Source organism: Protopterus annectens, chromosome 7.part0 (genome assembly GCF_019279795.1).
Source record: "Protopterus annectens isolate FY-2018-M chromosome 7.part0, PAN1.0, whole genome shotgun sequence".
In the NCBI taxonomy this organism is placed as follows: domain Eukaryota; kingdom Metazoa; phylum Chordata; order Ceratodontiformes; family Protopteridae; genus Protopterus; species Protopterus annectens.
Genome location: NC_056739.1, coordinates 1,703,761,417 through 1,703,777,996, shown reverse-complemented (window position 1 = coordinate 1,703,777,996; position 16,580 = coordinate 1,703,761,417). Strand labels below are relative to the sequence as shown.

Sequence of the window (16,580 nt, the reverse complement as noted above, 5' to 3'; positions counted from 1 at the left end):
CATTGTCTTTTTTTTTTAATAAGTGTGATGGCGGCTGCATTCCAATATGTTTAGGTGTTCATGGTAAAGGGCTACACCATCTCTACATGGTTACTTTATAGTGTCCTAAATGACTCCGCTATATTGGATTGGTTCATTTGCATGTAATTCAGCTGCTTATGCTTTAATTAGCTTACTGTGCTGTTTAACTTTGTCTGTTGGCTCTACACACCACACCATGTAGAGCCATTCGATGAATACAAAACAACATGCTACTGAGTGTGCTTCGCTGTGCAGCACGCACACAATAGCAGGGTGGAAATGAGTTGTTCATGAATCTGGTCCAGAGTCAATGAATGTGAGAGGAGGGGACACAGTGAATTTTTTTGGAATACAGGCTTGAATGGATATATTTCCATTTCAAGTGTATTGAAACAAAAGGCAGCATGTTTATGATATGAGTATTTGTGTGTTATACACACATGTATTTTACATATTTTTTTGCATGTTCACATTTTTTATATATACATATATTTTAAAAACTGCAAGAAAACTCAGCCAAGCTGGTGTTTTCATTGTATGATACGTTAAACCTCCTGTTATGGAGGCCCATGAGATATATGTAAATGACCCCTTAAGGACATCAAGTGTTTCAGCTACATGGCTTCCAAATGTCCATGATGTTTCTACTTTTTAAGTTGTTAGGGTTACATTTAGGCCAATAAAGCCAAACCCCAGTAGCTGTGTACATGTATATTTTGACCTTTTTATTGGCCTTGTCAGCACAGTATAAGTAGGTAGTTTGGCTATACATCAGAAACACATGGTCTTTAAACTCGTCTGATGCAAATAAAGATTAAAGTGCCTGTAAAATATCCCAACTAACTTCCCAACTAATGCAAAGACACATAAATATATACATGCATTTTTTAAGCATATTTACACTCAAGGTTGTATCCAAGGAGTGGTTTTTATGTCATGTAAGCACAGAGGCATTGTTACAATGGTTAATATTTAATGACTAAATTGATGTTTTATGTATTTACAATATATTTGTGATGGTGGTTGAACAGATGTTACAGTGTTGCTATTAAACCCATCAGTCCTTTCACAGTACTTTTTGAATTTTTATTTAATGGTTGATTTTGATGGGGGGATCAAATAAGTAAACAATACGGAGGAAGTTTTTGTTTAACTTTGAAAAGGTTTCTGAATTGTTTGGACAAAAGTTATTAAAAGTTTTGGCATTTTTTTCAGGTGGTCTGGTGTTCATAATACAGATAACCACAGAACAGACTGCAAAAAGATTCCTTGCTCTGTACTGCTACCTGACCTACATAAGGAGGTGTACTCAGACTGGAGCACATCCAGGCACGTACATTCTGTGTATGTGCACAAAGACTAGCATATTCTGAGGTTATTACTAATAATATTGTTACAGTGCATTTACACTGTTACACAGCCTTTAATGCACTCTTATCATAACTTAGTTTCTTAGAAGAACTAAAGATGATGCAAGATAGTGTTGCAATTGTATCACAAAAGGCCATGTAACACTGGACTAACAGCAAGACAAAGGTTAGCATTACCCTCAGGCAGAGGGACTTTTGACTGTTGAAAATAAGGCCAGCTGAGTGTCAGTGGTGAATAGAAGCCTGTTTGTTTTAAACACTTCTGCAAAAGAGTATTTAAAGCTCATACATATGCACTTTATTTCTGTCCCTCTGTTAATTGTACAGTTCAGAGTTTGCTTTAAAATTGAGAAACAAGAACTAGACAAATGGAAGAGGACATACTGAAGGTTTACAAACAACATTTATTAGTCTTTGTGTTATTCTGTACTTCTTTCAGCATAGATCATTCCTGGCATACACTTAGCGCATTTTACTTGTTTATATCTGAGAGCATTTATTGTTAGGTTGTGAAGACAACTGGTCTGTCTTGTATACAAATGACTGGAAATATTAGAATTTGCTGCAGAGAAAGAGGATAGCAATGCCATTTTGAGCTTGACCTAAAAATATCAGAAACACATTGTTAGTGAAAATAGCGACCATAAAATACAATGCTAATTTTGTGACATTTTGAAGTTTTAATTGTAGTTCTCGTCTTTTTATATATCTCCATTCTGAAGAAACTTGAGAAGCTAGTCTAAAAAATAAACACGTTAAAAGGACTAAAAGGCATAAAGTTAACATATGAACAGTTATTATTTGGATAGTCTTATAGTGAGATAATCTTTTATTTCTACAGCAGCTTTCACACGATAGGCCCATCAGGCTAAATTACACTTTGGCTTTTCTTCTGATTTTCTGAATGTCTGTCAGTTGAACTTTCAGTGTTTTATTGTATTATTCATATAATTTCTGTTTAGAAGCCATAAGACATTTGTGTGCATTATTCTGCAGATCAGAGGGCTTCCTCGCCCACATGCACCTGTCATTGTAGATCATGTTTAGCAGTATAACGCTCACACTACTCACTGTTGCTTCTTTTTCTGAAGCATTCTAGAAGACCTGCCTGAACTGTAGCCTCTTCACCAGTCTTTTCGGGATGGTGTTGGAAGGGAGTACAGATCTGGTGAAGTCCCAGACTTTGGATCTTCGGCGATCCTGTGCCAAGAACTCACAGCTTGTCTCTTCAACAGCTGAGAATTTCATTCTGGGGAAGGAAGCAGTAAAATATGGAGAACTTATCGTCTTAGGGTAAGGACTGTCAACTACCAGATGACTATTTTTTCCACACAGCTGGATATAAGTGGACTGTGACATTATTACCAAGAACTTAAGTGTAAATTGTTTTATATATGTTTTAGACATGTCTTGAAAGTTAATGATTCATGCAGTATATGTGCCTATTTACTGTGGATACCAACAGAGAAAAGATTCAGGCTTACAAGATTTGGTAACAAAAAATTACACAATAAATTTATACAGGCAAAGAAATGAGCACACATAAGGGAATGACATAGAAGAAAACATGTACATGCATCAAAAGTAAGCAAGAAACATTTGAAGAACTTTATATATACAAAAATTACACATTTACAGCTGTACTTTTGATCAGCATTATACAATTAATAATATATGATCTAACAAAAACGGGACAGCACTGTAGTATTCATACAGTTCATTGAATAGAGATTCATGGCAGTGGTATGAACACCGAACACTATCAGTACTGGTGTTTTACTTGATGAACGCAAATGTACAAAGCATGCCCAGTGACATATATCAGAGTTAACAGTCAGTAGTTATAACTGTGGTGTACGTGAATTTATTTATTTTATACATTTATTTACCATTTAATAGGAAAGTGAATAGGTCTGCTCATCCTTAATCACAACCCAGGTACAGAGAAGTACAGTAAATAGTATGTCAAAAATATGGAAATTAAACCTAAGAACATAAAGAAACTAAAGTATGCTAATTTTATGTGTGCAGAATATTTACACTGTATACAAAGAGAAAGATACAATAACCAGCTGTTAAACAAAAAGAAATTGCAATGACAACTCAAGTATCCTTGAACACCATTGTTAGCCAGTATCGCAGAAGCAAATGCACTTTATCTCTTTCTCTAGGAATTTTTATAGGCTTTTGCTGAAAGTAGTTAATGTGAAATTATTTTTTTATTTCACAGAGTAAGTGGTTCCAGAAAGCAGGCCCTATTCTAAGAAATACTTTTTTGCCAATAGCTTGATTAAATCTTGGCATCGCCAGTACAATTGTGTTATTTTTGTTGTTTTTTAGTGAGTTGGTCTGGTCCCTGAACAGGAATTTAGTTTCAAGAGGGAAGCAGTAACCCACTGCAAGGATTTTAAATATTAGGGTACGTAGGTGAAGAGTGACTGTATTTGAGATTGGTAACCACTGGGTCTCAGGACGTAGGTCACAAGTGATGCAGCTTACTGTTTGCAATTAATGCAGATCTCTATATTTTATTTTCAGTAGTTTGTAGTTTCTGTGTCTTATGTGCCGAATGTAGAGTTATGAAAAGCAGTGTATATTCTAATTTGGGAATTAGAACATGTTTGACTATGGCAGTTCTTGCTTCTCGATAAAGAAGGTGGGAGATTTGATAGCTTTAGCTGTGGTATTTTTGTCCTTGTTTTGCTGAATACTGGAGGAGATTAGATTTGCCAAAAAAGGAAGGAAGAAGAACCTGAAATCAGTGGGAAGGGAGAGACACTATCATTATGTGCCATTGAGTATCTGTCATTTACTCACCACCAACTAGTAGCTCAGTTAATGAAAATGAAACGCATAATTGTACTCTACAAACAGACAGACCTCCAGGTTAGTCAGTGGCAGACAAAACATCACAGCAAACACTTAGAACTGTTGCAAAAAGGGTGTCCGTCTGTCCTGACAGCAGCATTTACCCTGTTCACAGTCCGTGAACACTTGGACTAACTTTGAACAGCAGCAAATATCCAACCACAGTGACCTGTTAAGTTTTGATCCGATGAGACATTGTACTTTTTATTTTCACAGAAAAAAACGACCAACCTGTTCTGTGTAAACGTCTCACAAAACAAATAAACCAGATTAAAGCAATCCAAAAAAGTAGAATGATGAGAAAACACCACACTCTCAGTATAAAATGAACTTTCTTTTATTTAAAAATAACAAAAGTGCTTTCACAGCTCTTGCTGTTTCTTCAGATGTCAGTATGTCGTTTTATGCCGAGACCATGGTGTCATCTCATCATTCTACTTTTTTGGAGTACTTTTTTATTTTATTTTCTTGGAGCGTAAAGTGGCTGCCACAGGACTCATGCATTTACACACATGTGAACCAGTTTTTGTGTGTGTATGTTTCTGTGCACAAATGTATGCGCACACCCGCGTGTGTGTGTACATCAGCAGGCAACATGAGGACTTTGGGATTTGCTGGAGTGGAGGACATATTTGCCAGTGTAGTACCACAGCCATAGTGTGGATAATATTACTGTAAGGGGCGGTTCTAATGATGTAGTCAGACTTTCAAGGGGTAGGTGACAGGCTAAAGATGTTTCACAGCCATCTACAATGACCAGAATGTACATTAATGTATAACACAGTAACCACTCGTTTGTATACAGTACTGAATTGTATGGTACTATATATAATTGCTGTATATGTAAGAACAAAGGGAGCAGGCCACAGTTTGTATGATGAATAGTTCCACTTGCCTGTATCCTCACTGACCACACCAGTGCATGTCCAGTCTCTATCCTCACTGACCACACTAGTGCATGTCCAGTCTACTACATTCCAAAACATGTTTATCACTATGTCTACTGGTATGCCTGAATCTGCTGTGGAATACAGTGGTAGTGTCATATGGGTGCCACTAGAAATAGGTCTGTGTTTTGCTGTGGTTTGTGTATACATTTTGTCTAATAATTCCTTCTATGTGTATACCAACAGCCCAACCTCTGTTATTCTTATGTCTAAGAAATGTAAAACAAGCAATCCAATACCAATTGCATAGCTGCTACTCTGTACCTGGCTTGATCCAGGTACATAATGGTATATACAGCCTTCTTCCACATTTACAGTGGTTTTGTGAATCACACAGAGCTCTGATTTGTGTTTTTTTCCATGTACCATTCCTGCACATTTGCAGACCATATTTATGAATATCACTCTCCCTGTGAAGAACAGAAAGAGGAAAGGAATGAATGTGAGAGAATGATGTAAGGGTTTTAACATAAAACGGGTCTATATTACCTGAACGCAAAACCCGACTGAGCGAATCTCAGTTGAGCGACACATAAAGAGCAAAAGCCGCTAATATCGAACCCATGAAACTTAACAAGTAAAACAGGTAAACTCTCACTAACTGTTTTATGTAAGGGGACAAGCCCCTCTGCACCCCCCACATGGGAGGCTATGCCCCCCACACACACACCCCTACGTAAATATACCAACTCCGAGATTGCACTACACCGAAGTAAAAGGGCAAATTCCCTACAGTGATCTCCATTAATTCTTGCGATATTAGCGGTTTTCGCTCTTTAGGTGTCGCTCAACCGAGAGTCGCTCAGTCAGGTTTTCGTTCAGGTAATATAGACCCACATAAAACTATGCTGAGCAGGGAGACTATTTCTGTAGAATAACAATTCATGTGATAATGACAAGTATAGTGACTGTGAGAATGAGGCGATAAAGATACAAGTGAACATAGAAAGTGGTTGCGGAAAGAGTCAAGAGATTTTAGAGGGAGAGTAAAGAGCTCATAGGAGATAAAGTGAATTTTCAACAGATGACATAAATGTCATATCTGATGCAGAAAGGCCTAGGTGCTTGAAAAGACACATCTATAGTAATAATGAAAAGTTAAAAATGAGGGATCCAAAAACAGGACAGCATGAAAGGGGCAGGCGATACTGACAAGAAGACTGAAAGTGAGATGGGTGAAATGCTCAACGTGTGAGTCAGCAGTTTGATGCAGGCAGTTTTCGGGTGACATAGGGTGTGGGGTTTGTTAATTATCCTTAGTTTTAATGTCTATCAATACATTTATTTTTATTTGGATGTGTTTCTATTATCTCTGGTACGAAATTAGAGTTGTTAGGAAATCTGTTTATGTTTTAAGAGATGTTTATAATTACTATCATGTAGGGTTTGTTAAAAATGCTACAGTTATGATTGTTGTATAGCTCATGTTTTATTTCTCTTAGATGATCTTCAGTAGTGTGTGTGTGTGTGTGTGTGTGTGTGTGTGTGTGTGTGTGTGTGTGTGTGTGTATATGTGTATATATATATATATATATATATATATATATATATATATATATATATATATATCACACATAGTGGACATGGATTTATGACAATTCCCCAGAATGTGAAAATAATGAGTGAGAAAACACCAAATGGAAAAGGTCAAAAGTAAAATGCCAAAATCAAGATAAATAAAGTAAAAATTAAAAGAAATCTGTTTTTGCTTGGGGGAGGGGGCAAGCACCCCTGCACCCCCACATGGGAGGGCTGCACCCCATACCCCCTGCTTATATATACTAGCTCCAAAAATCACACTACTGTGGGGAAAGGGCCAATTCCCCAATCCTCACTTTTCCATGATGTCACACAGTTGGTTTTCCATGTTTCATTAAGATGTGGCATTTTCTCCTTGTACCTTTCGGGTTCGGTGTATTGTCACTTGACAACTTCACATTTTGGAGAAATGTCATGAACCTGTGGATAGATATATAATTATAGGTTTTAAAGCAGTTTGTTTATTTTTATGCATCCTCTAATTAAAAACATATTTTTTGTCAGTTACAGCTGTTTTATATTTTGACATGTAACTGTTGGGCATATATATATATATATATATATATATATATATATAAACTTTTTTATAGTGTATTCTAGACTCTAGAGTTCATGTTCATTGCGGTGCTGTATTATATTAATCAGTGGTGGATTTAGGCCTGGGCGCAGGGGCACGCGCCTCCCCCTTTTTTAAAGCCATTATTCATTTGTGGCTTAAAAAAGGAAATGCACTGTTCTTCTATAGAAATCCGTTAATGTGCTGCCAAAGCAGTATCTTTCTGTTTCATTTTCCCAGCACTTTTTTTATTGCTTGCGTCAAAGATGCATCGGGAGATACAATTGGAGGTTTCATTCAGGTGACCTTTACTACAATCCTCAATAGTTCCACCAACTGCATCTCAAACTGTAGTTCCCTGAAGTTGTGTTTGGTGATAGTTTCAAAAAGAGTGGATTTCCCAGTTACTAAAAGAAGCACTTGGTAGTAGTGGCTAAGCCAAAAGTGCAGATTTGATTTGATCCCGAAGACCTTGTTCCAGGAATTCACAAGAGAGAATAAAACATCAGTGCTCAGAGAATCTGAGGTAATTTTTATTTTCCTTAGGCAAGTCTTGAAGAAATCCTGCCAAAGTGGTACAGTTGTGCGTATCCCTCGTTTGGCGCTCTACTGTACTTTTTCACTGAATCGGCTTCTGCACCTCTCTTACATATATGTTACTTTATTTGGTACGTTTCCGTTATTGGGGCAACCTTTATTTTAAGCACTGTACTAATTGCTTAAAATGAGCAAGGTAAAACAGTTTACTGGCTTTTGGGATGATAACAAAACACAAATTACCCCTTGATAGTGGTCATTGAGAGATACCTGCACAAATAGTCTTTCTGAACAGGGCGGACCTCCTCGTTGATTTGCCCTGTTTGATTTCATGGTAAATCACAGGATGTGGCCAAGTGCTGCAGTTCCGTACTTCTTACTGTTTATAAAATGCATATTAACTAATACCTTGCTGTTCTATTTAAGCAAAATAGAGCCATATTTAAAATATCGTACTTTATTTTGACCTTTGATGCGATTCCTTTCAGTAGGTGCCATCTACATGCAGAACTGCCAAGCTGTTCTGCTGCCTGCAATAATTGCTTACTAAATGACAGAGCAAAAACAGTGAGTAGGCTCTGCACGTGGAAGAATGTAAAAGTATAAAAAATGTTCACATCCTGACAGTAATCATGCTTATTCTTTAGAAATGTGTGGTAATGTAAATGTGTTGTTCTGTAGAAAATTTCAAGTAAATCACAGTAGTATTTTTTAAAATTGTCCCTTATGTTTCATGACAGAGACAAGTTCACATCATAAACCATTGTTGATTTCAGTCAGTAATGAGTTTCATACTTCGCTAGGGTCATAAAATACGTGTTGATGAAGCACCTCTTGTTTTGTTAAAATTTGTAATCATTTAGAGAAATATTTAAAAATAGACCACGATTTTGGCATTTTTGAGCCAAAATCTCAAGCAAACAACATGCAAGGTATGGCCTCGGGTAACGTGTGCTTGGTAGGCAACAGCTGTTTTCATTTTATTGTTTGCTGGAAACTTGGTAATGCCATGTTGCACATGTTTACATTTATTTATTTATTGTATGCTTCTACTTTATGCAGAGTTCAGAGATGCACTCACACTGAAAGATGACTAGGAAACATCATGTGCAATCAGACGAGGAACCCTGCAAAAAGTACTACTGAAGAGTGCCTTTTCGGTACTTTTCCATTATTGGGGCAACAGTTGTAACACGCTAGCATGGGCAGGGACTGATCGCGTTTAACAAATCAAGAAAACTCATCTTATTCTATCAACTTCTTAATTTAATAGTACTGATATTTAAAAAAGTATCCCTGATTGTACCTGATTATTCTGTATTTTCCTTGATTCTGCAGTTAAGAGGTTAAATGGATAATAGAATAAAATATTTCAGGAGCATGCATTTTATGAAAAATACGAAGCATGGGACTTTAATATCAACTCTAGCATTACTGACTGAATGTAATCCTCAGTGATTTACAAGAATGGCAGAAATGTCACTATGCAAGATTAACTGCATTGTGAAAAAATAAGGGACTATTGCATTAGAAAACACCCAACCTCAATCCAGCAAGTTAAAAAAGGCACCCATCAGTAGTACTTTTTGCAGGGTGCCTCGTCTGATTGCACATGATGTTTCCTAGTCATCTTTCAGTGTGAGTGCAACTCTGAACTCTGCATAAAGTAGAAGCATACAGTAAATAAATAAATGTAAACGTGCAACATGGCATTACCAAGTTTCCAGCAAACGATAAAATGAAAACAGCTGTTGCCTACCAAGCACACGTTACCCGAGGCCATACCTTGCATGTTGTTTGCTTGAGATTTTGGCTCAAAAAATTACTGCAGTGCTTTTATTTTAATTAAGCATACATCTTTGAGTGCACTTACTTGTTAACCTGAATTTGCACACACATGCTAAGGCAGCCCCTGTTCCTTCCCCTTCTGTCAGATTGACACAGTGCTTCTCAGTTCACTTGGAATGAGCCATGTAGTCTGTGGGAATATAGGGATGTTTTGAAACTAAACTGCCTTCAGACATGAGCCAAAGTATATTAACATTATGCCATCGCCCCTACATTTGTTTTTTACATGGTATAGTCCACACATAGTAGCTGCAGTTGAGAGAGAAATACTAAAAGCAGTAAAGCTGGGATAAATTCCATTTAAGTTTATAGATTTTGAAGATTGTCATCCCTAGCAGTATGCACTTTAAAAACCTACAAGTTTTAGAGGGAGCCTTCCACCACAGACAACTTTTTTCCTGACCTTCTTATTCTTCACTGAACCTAAAGACTCAGAAGAAAAGATTGAATGATTTCAAAATGTATATATACTTTCATAAAAAATGGGAAATCAAAGAATTTTAACCTCTCAGTTTATTACCAGGTGCAAAGCAGCCTTTTATTTAGAGTAAGCTATGGCCATTGTTGCACATAGTTTAATTAGAAGGTTTGAAAAACTGAACTGAGTAGTAAATTGTTAAATGTTTATGGTGGCTTGAAAAGTGTTGAGCACAACATCTTTTCCTTGTTATAACTCATTAAGGTTCAGTGGTTTAATAATTAACTTGTAAGGTTGCTCCAATAGGAAACGATTCTTCATTATAACTTTTAACATTTCAGAGGTGGCTGACATTTAATATCTAAATTCTGTTTTCTTTATTGTTTAAGTACTACAAGTAAATCTATCTTGTCATAATTTTGCATTTCCACATTTGTTTTGATGGATTGAAGTTTGTTTAATAACAAGACAGAAGCATCATAATCTATTATAGAAAATGTATAAATAAATGTATCTCTCCCTCTCCCATTCACTTCAAACGTGTGTGTGTCTGTCTGTGTGTATGCATGTATGTATGTAGAATTAGAGTAATTTATATAGTATACAAAAGGGAGGTGTTGTGTGAGTCTGTTAAGCTGCTGCACACAGTGCATATAATCACTCAGCATTCTTCTAATAGTAATGAACTTTGTTAGAGTCATTGGGATGAGTTGTTGATGGTGGCTTAATTTCAGAAAGTTTAAGGTGATTTTGAGTCAGACTCTGATGTTAAAGTTATATACTTTTTATTCTTCAAAAAATGGGTGCTGATGTAAAACTGAAGGAGTTGGGTCTAGGAATGTGGTATGGTACAAACACGGTCCAGCTGCTGTACTAGCAGAGTTCCTGCAGGTGGGTGAGGCTGATGCTAATGGGTGCTGATGTAAAACTGAAGGAGTTAGGTCTAGGAATGTGGTGTGGTACTAACACGGTCCAGCTGCTGTACTAGCAGAGATCCTGCAGGTGGGTGAGGCTGATGCTAATGGGTGCTGATGTAAAACTGAAGGAGTTAGGTCTAGGAATGTGGTGTGGTACTAACACGGTCCAGCTGCTGTACTAGCAGAGTTCCTGCAGGTGGGTGAGGCTGATGCTAATGGGTGCTGATGTAAAACTGAAGGAGTTAGGTCTAGGAATGTGGTGTGGTACTAACACGGTCCAGCTGCTGCACTAGCAGAGTTCCTGCAGGTGGGTGAGGCTGATGCTAATGGGTGCTGATGTAAAACTGAAGGAGTTGGGTCTAGGAATGTGGTGTGGTACTAACACGGTCCAGCTGCTGCACTAGCAGAGTTCCTGCAGGTGGGTGAGGCTGATGCTAATGGGTGCTGATGTAAAACTGAAGGAGTTGGGTCTAGGAATGTGGTGTGGTACTAACACGGTCCAGCGGCTGCACTAGCAGAGTTCCTGCAGGTGGGTGAGGCTGATGCTACTGTGCTGCACATGCAGTGACAGTCACATGCGAGAGGAGAAGGTGAGGTAGCCGGACTGGACAGTGTGTTCCTGTCTGCTGAGGAGAAGAAGACAAGACTCATGTACCCTCCCAGTTTCAAGGTCAGGTGAAAGGTGTTAGGGTTCAGAAGGATGTCTGTGTTACCCTTGATCTTTTCAGTGTGTGTGAGGTATGTACTACTGACATTTGTGATGTGAAGCACATTATGAAGCATGCAGATAGAAACTCTGAATGAGGGAACACACTCCATTTAATGTTGTGTTACAGTTTTGCAATCACCTAAAATGCTTTTTCATGTTGAATTGAATCCACAGTGTGTGTGTATATGTCTGTCTGTGTCTGTTGAACTTTTTGTTGTTTTCTGGTTGCAAGTTGCAGTGAATCTGAGCATGGCGGCATCACCCCGCTGGGTAGTTTTTGACTTGTTTCCTAGGTGGTTCACATATCTTTATTGAATGGTGCTGTACTGTACTGTACTGCTGTATTTGTGTGCTAAATGTTTAATGATAAAGCAAAATTAGTTGTAATTTCTTTATTGTGACCACATGTACGTAACAGTATTTTAGCAAAATATGGAAAAATAGAAGGGTTACCTATGCCTGATGGTGTGTGTTACTTAAAGCCACAGTTTCCCCTGACTTTATTTATTTATTTATTTATTTTTGCACTATCATAATCTGTGCCAGTTCCACTGGATCAATGGGATAAAGTTCCAAGTACATCCCAGCTGACTCCCGTTCAGTTAGTTAGTGGCTTAAGGCTCCTGCTGGCTTCTCTTTAGGAGTGAGGTTCTGGGGACATGCTAGAGACAAGACCATCACTGTGTTGCCAATGGGGATACTGGAGATCACAGCAGTTCATTGCCAAGCTAAGTTTCTGTTGGAGTCACAGATAAGTGTTGCATTATTGTAGAGATGGGTATACCCCTTTGAAGAAATCTGTATCATGATGACGCCTGCACAAATAATTGACACTCAAATCATTAATCAGAAAGCGTTGAACATCTGCCCCCACCCCCCACCCCCACCCACCCCTTTGCAAATTTCTGGATCCGCCACTGTTAATGTATAAAAATGATCTGATGTGACAAAAAGGTATCTTGGAAGTTTGTATTTAGGAGGAATGGCACAGGAAGTTGTTTAACTTCTTATTGTATTATAAGAAGTTCTGTTAGTTAATCTAATTTAGATACTATTGGATTGTTGCACATTTAAAACTGCTGACCAAGAAATTTTAAGCGGTATGATTTCAGGAGAATTTGACATTATCGCAGTTGTTTGAAATCAGTGTGTGACAAAGTAATATGCATCAATTTAAATAAAATATTAGTATGTCATGATTTAAGTGAAATCAAAACATTCAGTAAGCAACTGAAAGATTAAATATTAAAGTTATATTCTAGATTATGAAGTTTTCTCTATAATAAACTGTTTAACATACATGCATGATACAATATGGTCATTTTATATATGTTGTTCTATATTTGTTTATTGAATGTGTTAATCGAGGTAGGACAGTGATTCATCACAGCCAATTTCAGACCTAGTCTGGGAGTATATATTAAAAATTTATAATCAATAATGAATAACACTGAAAAATAAATGTTAAAAAAAACACACACAAATTTCATAGAAACACAAAAACATTCGCGGAGGCTCTCAATAATAATCTGCTCAAGCAACAGAGACCTCCAAAGCAGAAATGCAAGCAACCACCACCCCCAACACAACCCAAATGACACATAGCCCGCAGACTCAGTGTGCCACTCAACCACAGCCAGTAAGGCAAAACAACATACCCAACACACTAGTCATAGGTTACTCTATAGTCAGGCACACTGATGTCCCACTCACCAGGCTAAACAAGGATAAGGTTACTGTCAGCTGCCTGTCGGGTGCCAGGATCCACCACATAACCCACGCACTCTGGTCACTCCACAAGTACAAATATGACTCTGTCATTGTCCATGTTGGTGTGAACGACCTGAGATGTACCTCCCTGGACTACATGAAAAGAGACATGGAAGAGTTCTCCGATTTTGTAGCCCAGGCAGGTATGACCCTAGCCCTGAGTAGCATTCTGCCATCACCCAGAATGATGCCGCAGTACAAGGACGAAATGATCGACTTCCACAATTGGCTAAGCTTCTGGTGCCATTCTAAAGGGATCCAGTGTCTGTTTGCCTGGGATGACATGGTCGACAGACCACGATGCTTTGCCAGCGATATCCTGCACCTGTCACCCCTGGGATTCCAGATACTGGCTAAGTTTCTTGCCGCCCCTATAGTGCCTTTTTTAGGCAAGGTTCAAATGACAAATTCACCACCATAACAGGAACAGGCAAGCAAAAACTGAGGGTGATGCTACTCAGTGCTAGAAGTCTAAATCTCAAAATGCACTCACTTGAGGCACTCCTTAAAATGGAGAACATCGATATCTGTGCAGTGACTGAGACCTGGTTCAAGGCTCCAGAGAGCACCCCTGCACTACCAGGCTAAAACTCATACCACAATTTTCGGCCATGTAACCTGGACCAGAACACCAAAGGCGGAGGTGTGTCCATATTCATTAAGGATATCCACACCTCCAGGCTAGTTGCTCAGCATAATGCAGCCGAGATTATCCAAGTGCAACTAACTCTGGGCAAAACTGCAATCCAAATTGTAGCTTGCTACAGATCACCCACCATGCCCCAGGATACCCACTCCTCTTTTCTTGATGTATTGGAAAATATTAGGGTTCAACCAAACACCCTAATAATGGACGATTTCAACTACCCCACCATTAACTGGGAAAACTACTCATGTACCAACTCCTTCACTCAATGCTTTCTGGAATTCATAAACTCCAATGCCCTGGATCAACTTATCCACACCCCCACCAGGGGCAACAATATCCTAGATCTAGTCATTACCAATATGAGTGACCGGTGTTCCACACCTGAAGTCAACGCCTCATTGGTCCGATCCGACCATAAGCTAATTACCCTAGATATCCACATCCTGCCTCCACCCCTCATTAAGAAAACCATGGTAAAACATTTCTCCAAAGCCAACTTCATGCTTCTTAAGACAGAAGTGGTGAACTTCATGACGCCCATGCAGATGGACAATACAGTTACGACTACTGAATCCTACACAATTGTACTTTATAAGCACTTATATGAGTGCATGGATCGTGCTATCCCAAACAGAACCAAGACGCTATCCTCCAAAAAAAGGAAGCCAATCTGGTGGTCCCCTGCCACAAACAAACTGTACAACAGAAGGAAGAAACTCTTGCAAAAGAGAGTAAAATCCCACGAGTGGAGGAGCTCCCTGGTCAGCCTCCGTAAGAAGCTGCATTCCCTGATAAAATCCTCCAAAGCTAGTTATGAAAACAAAATCGCCACTGATTCTAAAGACAACCACAAAGCATTCTATAGCTATGTCAAGAATCTCAGTGGCGACACTCAGATCTGCTCTGAGTTACAGCACAATGGCACTAAATATACAGACCCAACTGATATTGCCAACATCCTGGCAGATAGGTTCAGTGCGAACTTTACCCCCCTCTCACCCCCTAAAGAGCCCGTCTCTATACCAGAAGAATGCAAAGTTCCTGTAATCACGGCTGCACAAGTAAAAACCACACTCTCCAAAGCCAAGAACACAGCATCCATGGGACCAGACAACATCCCAGGCTGCGTTCTGCACGAACTACAGAGCGAACTGGCACCCCACCTAAGTACCATGTTCAGTCATAGCCTCACCTCAGGCTTTGTGCCTGCTGAATGGTGCACAGCAACGGTTATCCCACTCCACAAAGGGGGAGCCACCACAGACCCCGGGAATGACCGCCCCATTAGCCTGACAAGCCTGGTCTGCAAGGTCATGGAACGTATCATCATGGAACTTATAAACAAAGACATTGGTAATCTCCAAACTCTGGATCTCACCCAGTTCGGGTTTGTAAAAGGCAGATCATGTCTCCTAAACCTGATAGACTTCTTTGAAGCAGTCACCAAAGCTGTAGACAAGGGTAAGGTGGTTCACACAGCCTATCTAGATCTTGCCAAGGCATTCGACACCATCCCCCACTCTGGAATTATAGGTAAACTCACTAAACTAGGTATAACTCCCTATGTCACAAGATGGGTTGCCAACTGGCTCACTGACAGAACCCACACTTGAAAGTAGCAGACTCCAAATCTGACTTCAGACCAGTGACAAGTGGAGTACCACAGGGTTCAGTCCTGGGTCCTCTCCTGTTTGGTATCTACTTCTCTGAAGTACAGGCTAACACAGAAGGTCTTTGGCTAATGAAGTTCGCAGATGACTGCAAACTAGGAGCCATAATTGAAACTCCTAACGATGTGGACATCCTACAAAAGGGCCTCACTCAGACAGATGCCTGGTGTCAAAGCCATGGCCTCAAGCTCAATGCCAGAAAGTGCATTGTCATCCCCTTTGGTAAAAACTCTGTACCCATGAACTACAACATAGGCAGTAGTATACTTAACACCGAAAGTGTGATAAGAGACCTTGGGACACAGGTGGACAGTAATCTCTCCTTTGATAATCACATCGCCACAGTAGTCAGGAAATCCTTCTATGTGGCACACCTCATCACAAAAGGTTTCTCATCCAGAAAAACAAGGTCATTGTTCCCCTCTACTCATCACTCATTAGACCCATTATAGAGTACAACGCCCCTTTTGGTATGTACCTCACAAGACATCTACAACTGGAAAGGCCGCAGAAATACCTCACAAAGAGGATTACCGGCCTCAAACAAATGCCCTACGCAGACCGTCTCAAAAACTCCAGCTTTACTCCGTCGCATATCGCCTACTCAGAGGTGATCTCTGCCTAACATACAAAGCTATGTCAAACCCAGAGCTGTTGGACATGCTCCACTTGAAGAAATCCCAATCCCTCCAAACTACACGCTCTAGGGACCTAAACCTTGTCGCCACAATAAACAGAACATGCCGAAGGGATAGATTCCT

The 16,580-nt window shown here is 39.2% G+C and overlaps 1 protein-coding gene across 1 annotated transcript in view; it reads left to right on the top strand.

Annotated features, from left to right (window-relative positions):
• Window positions 1-16,580, top strand: part of PELI3 (pellino E3 ubiquitin protein ligase family member 3) — a 265,116-nt gene that overhangs the window by 62,839 nt on the left and 185,697 nt on the right. The window contains exon 2 of the mRNA XM_044078219.1: window positions 2,483-2,684. Coding sequence (XP_043934154.1) covers window positions 2,533-2,684 — 152 coding nt within the window. The 5' untranslated portion in view covers window positions 2,483-2,532. The remainder of the gene's footprint in view (window positions 1-2,482; window positions 2,685-16,580) is intronic.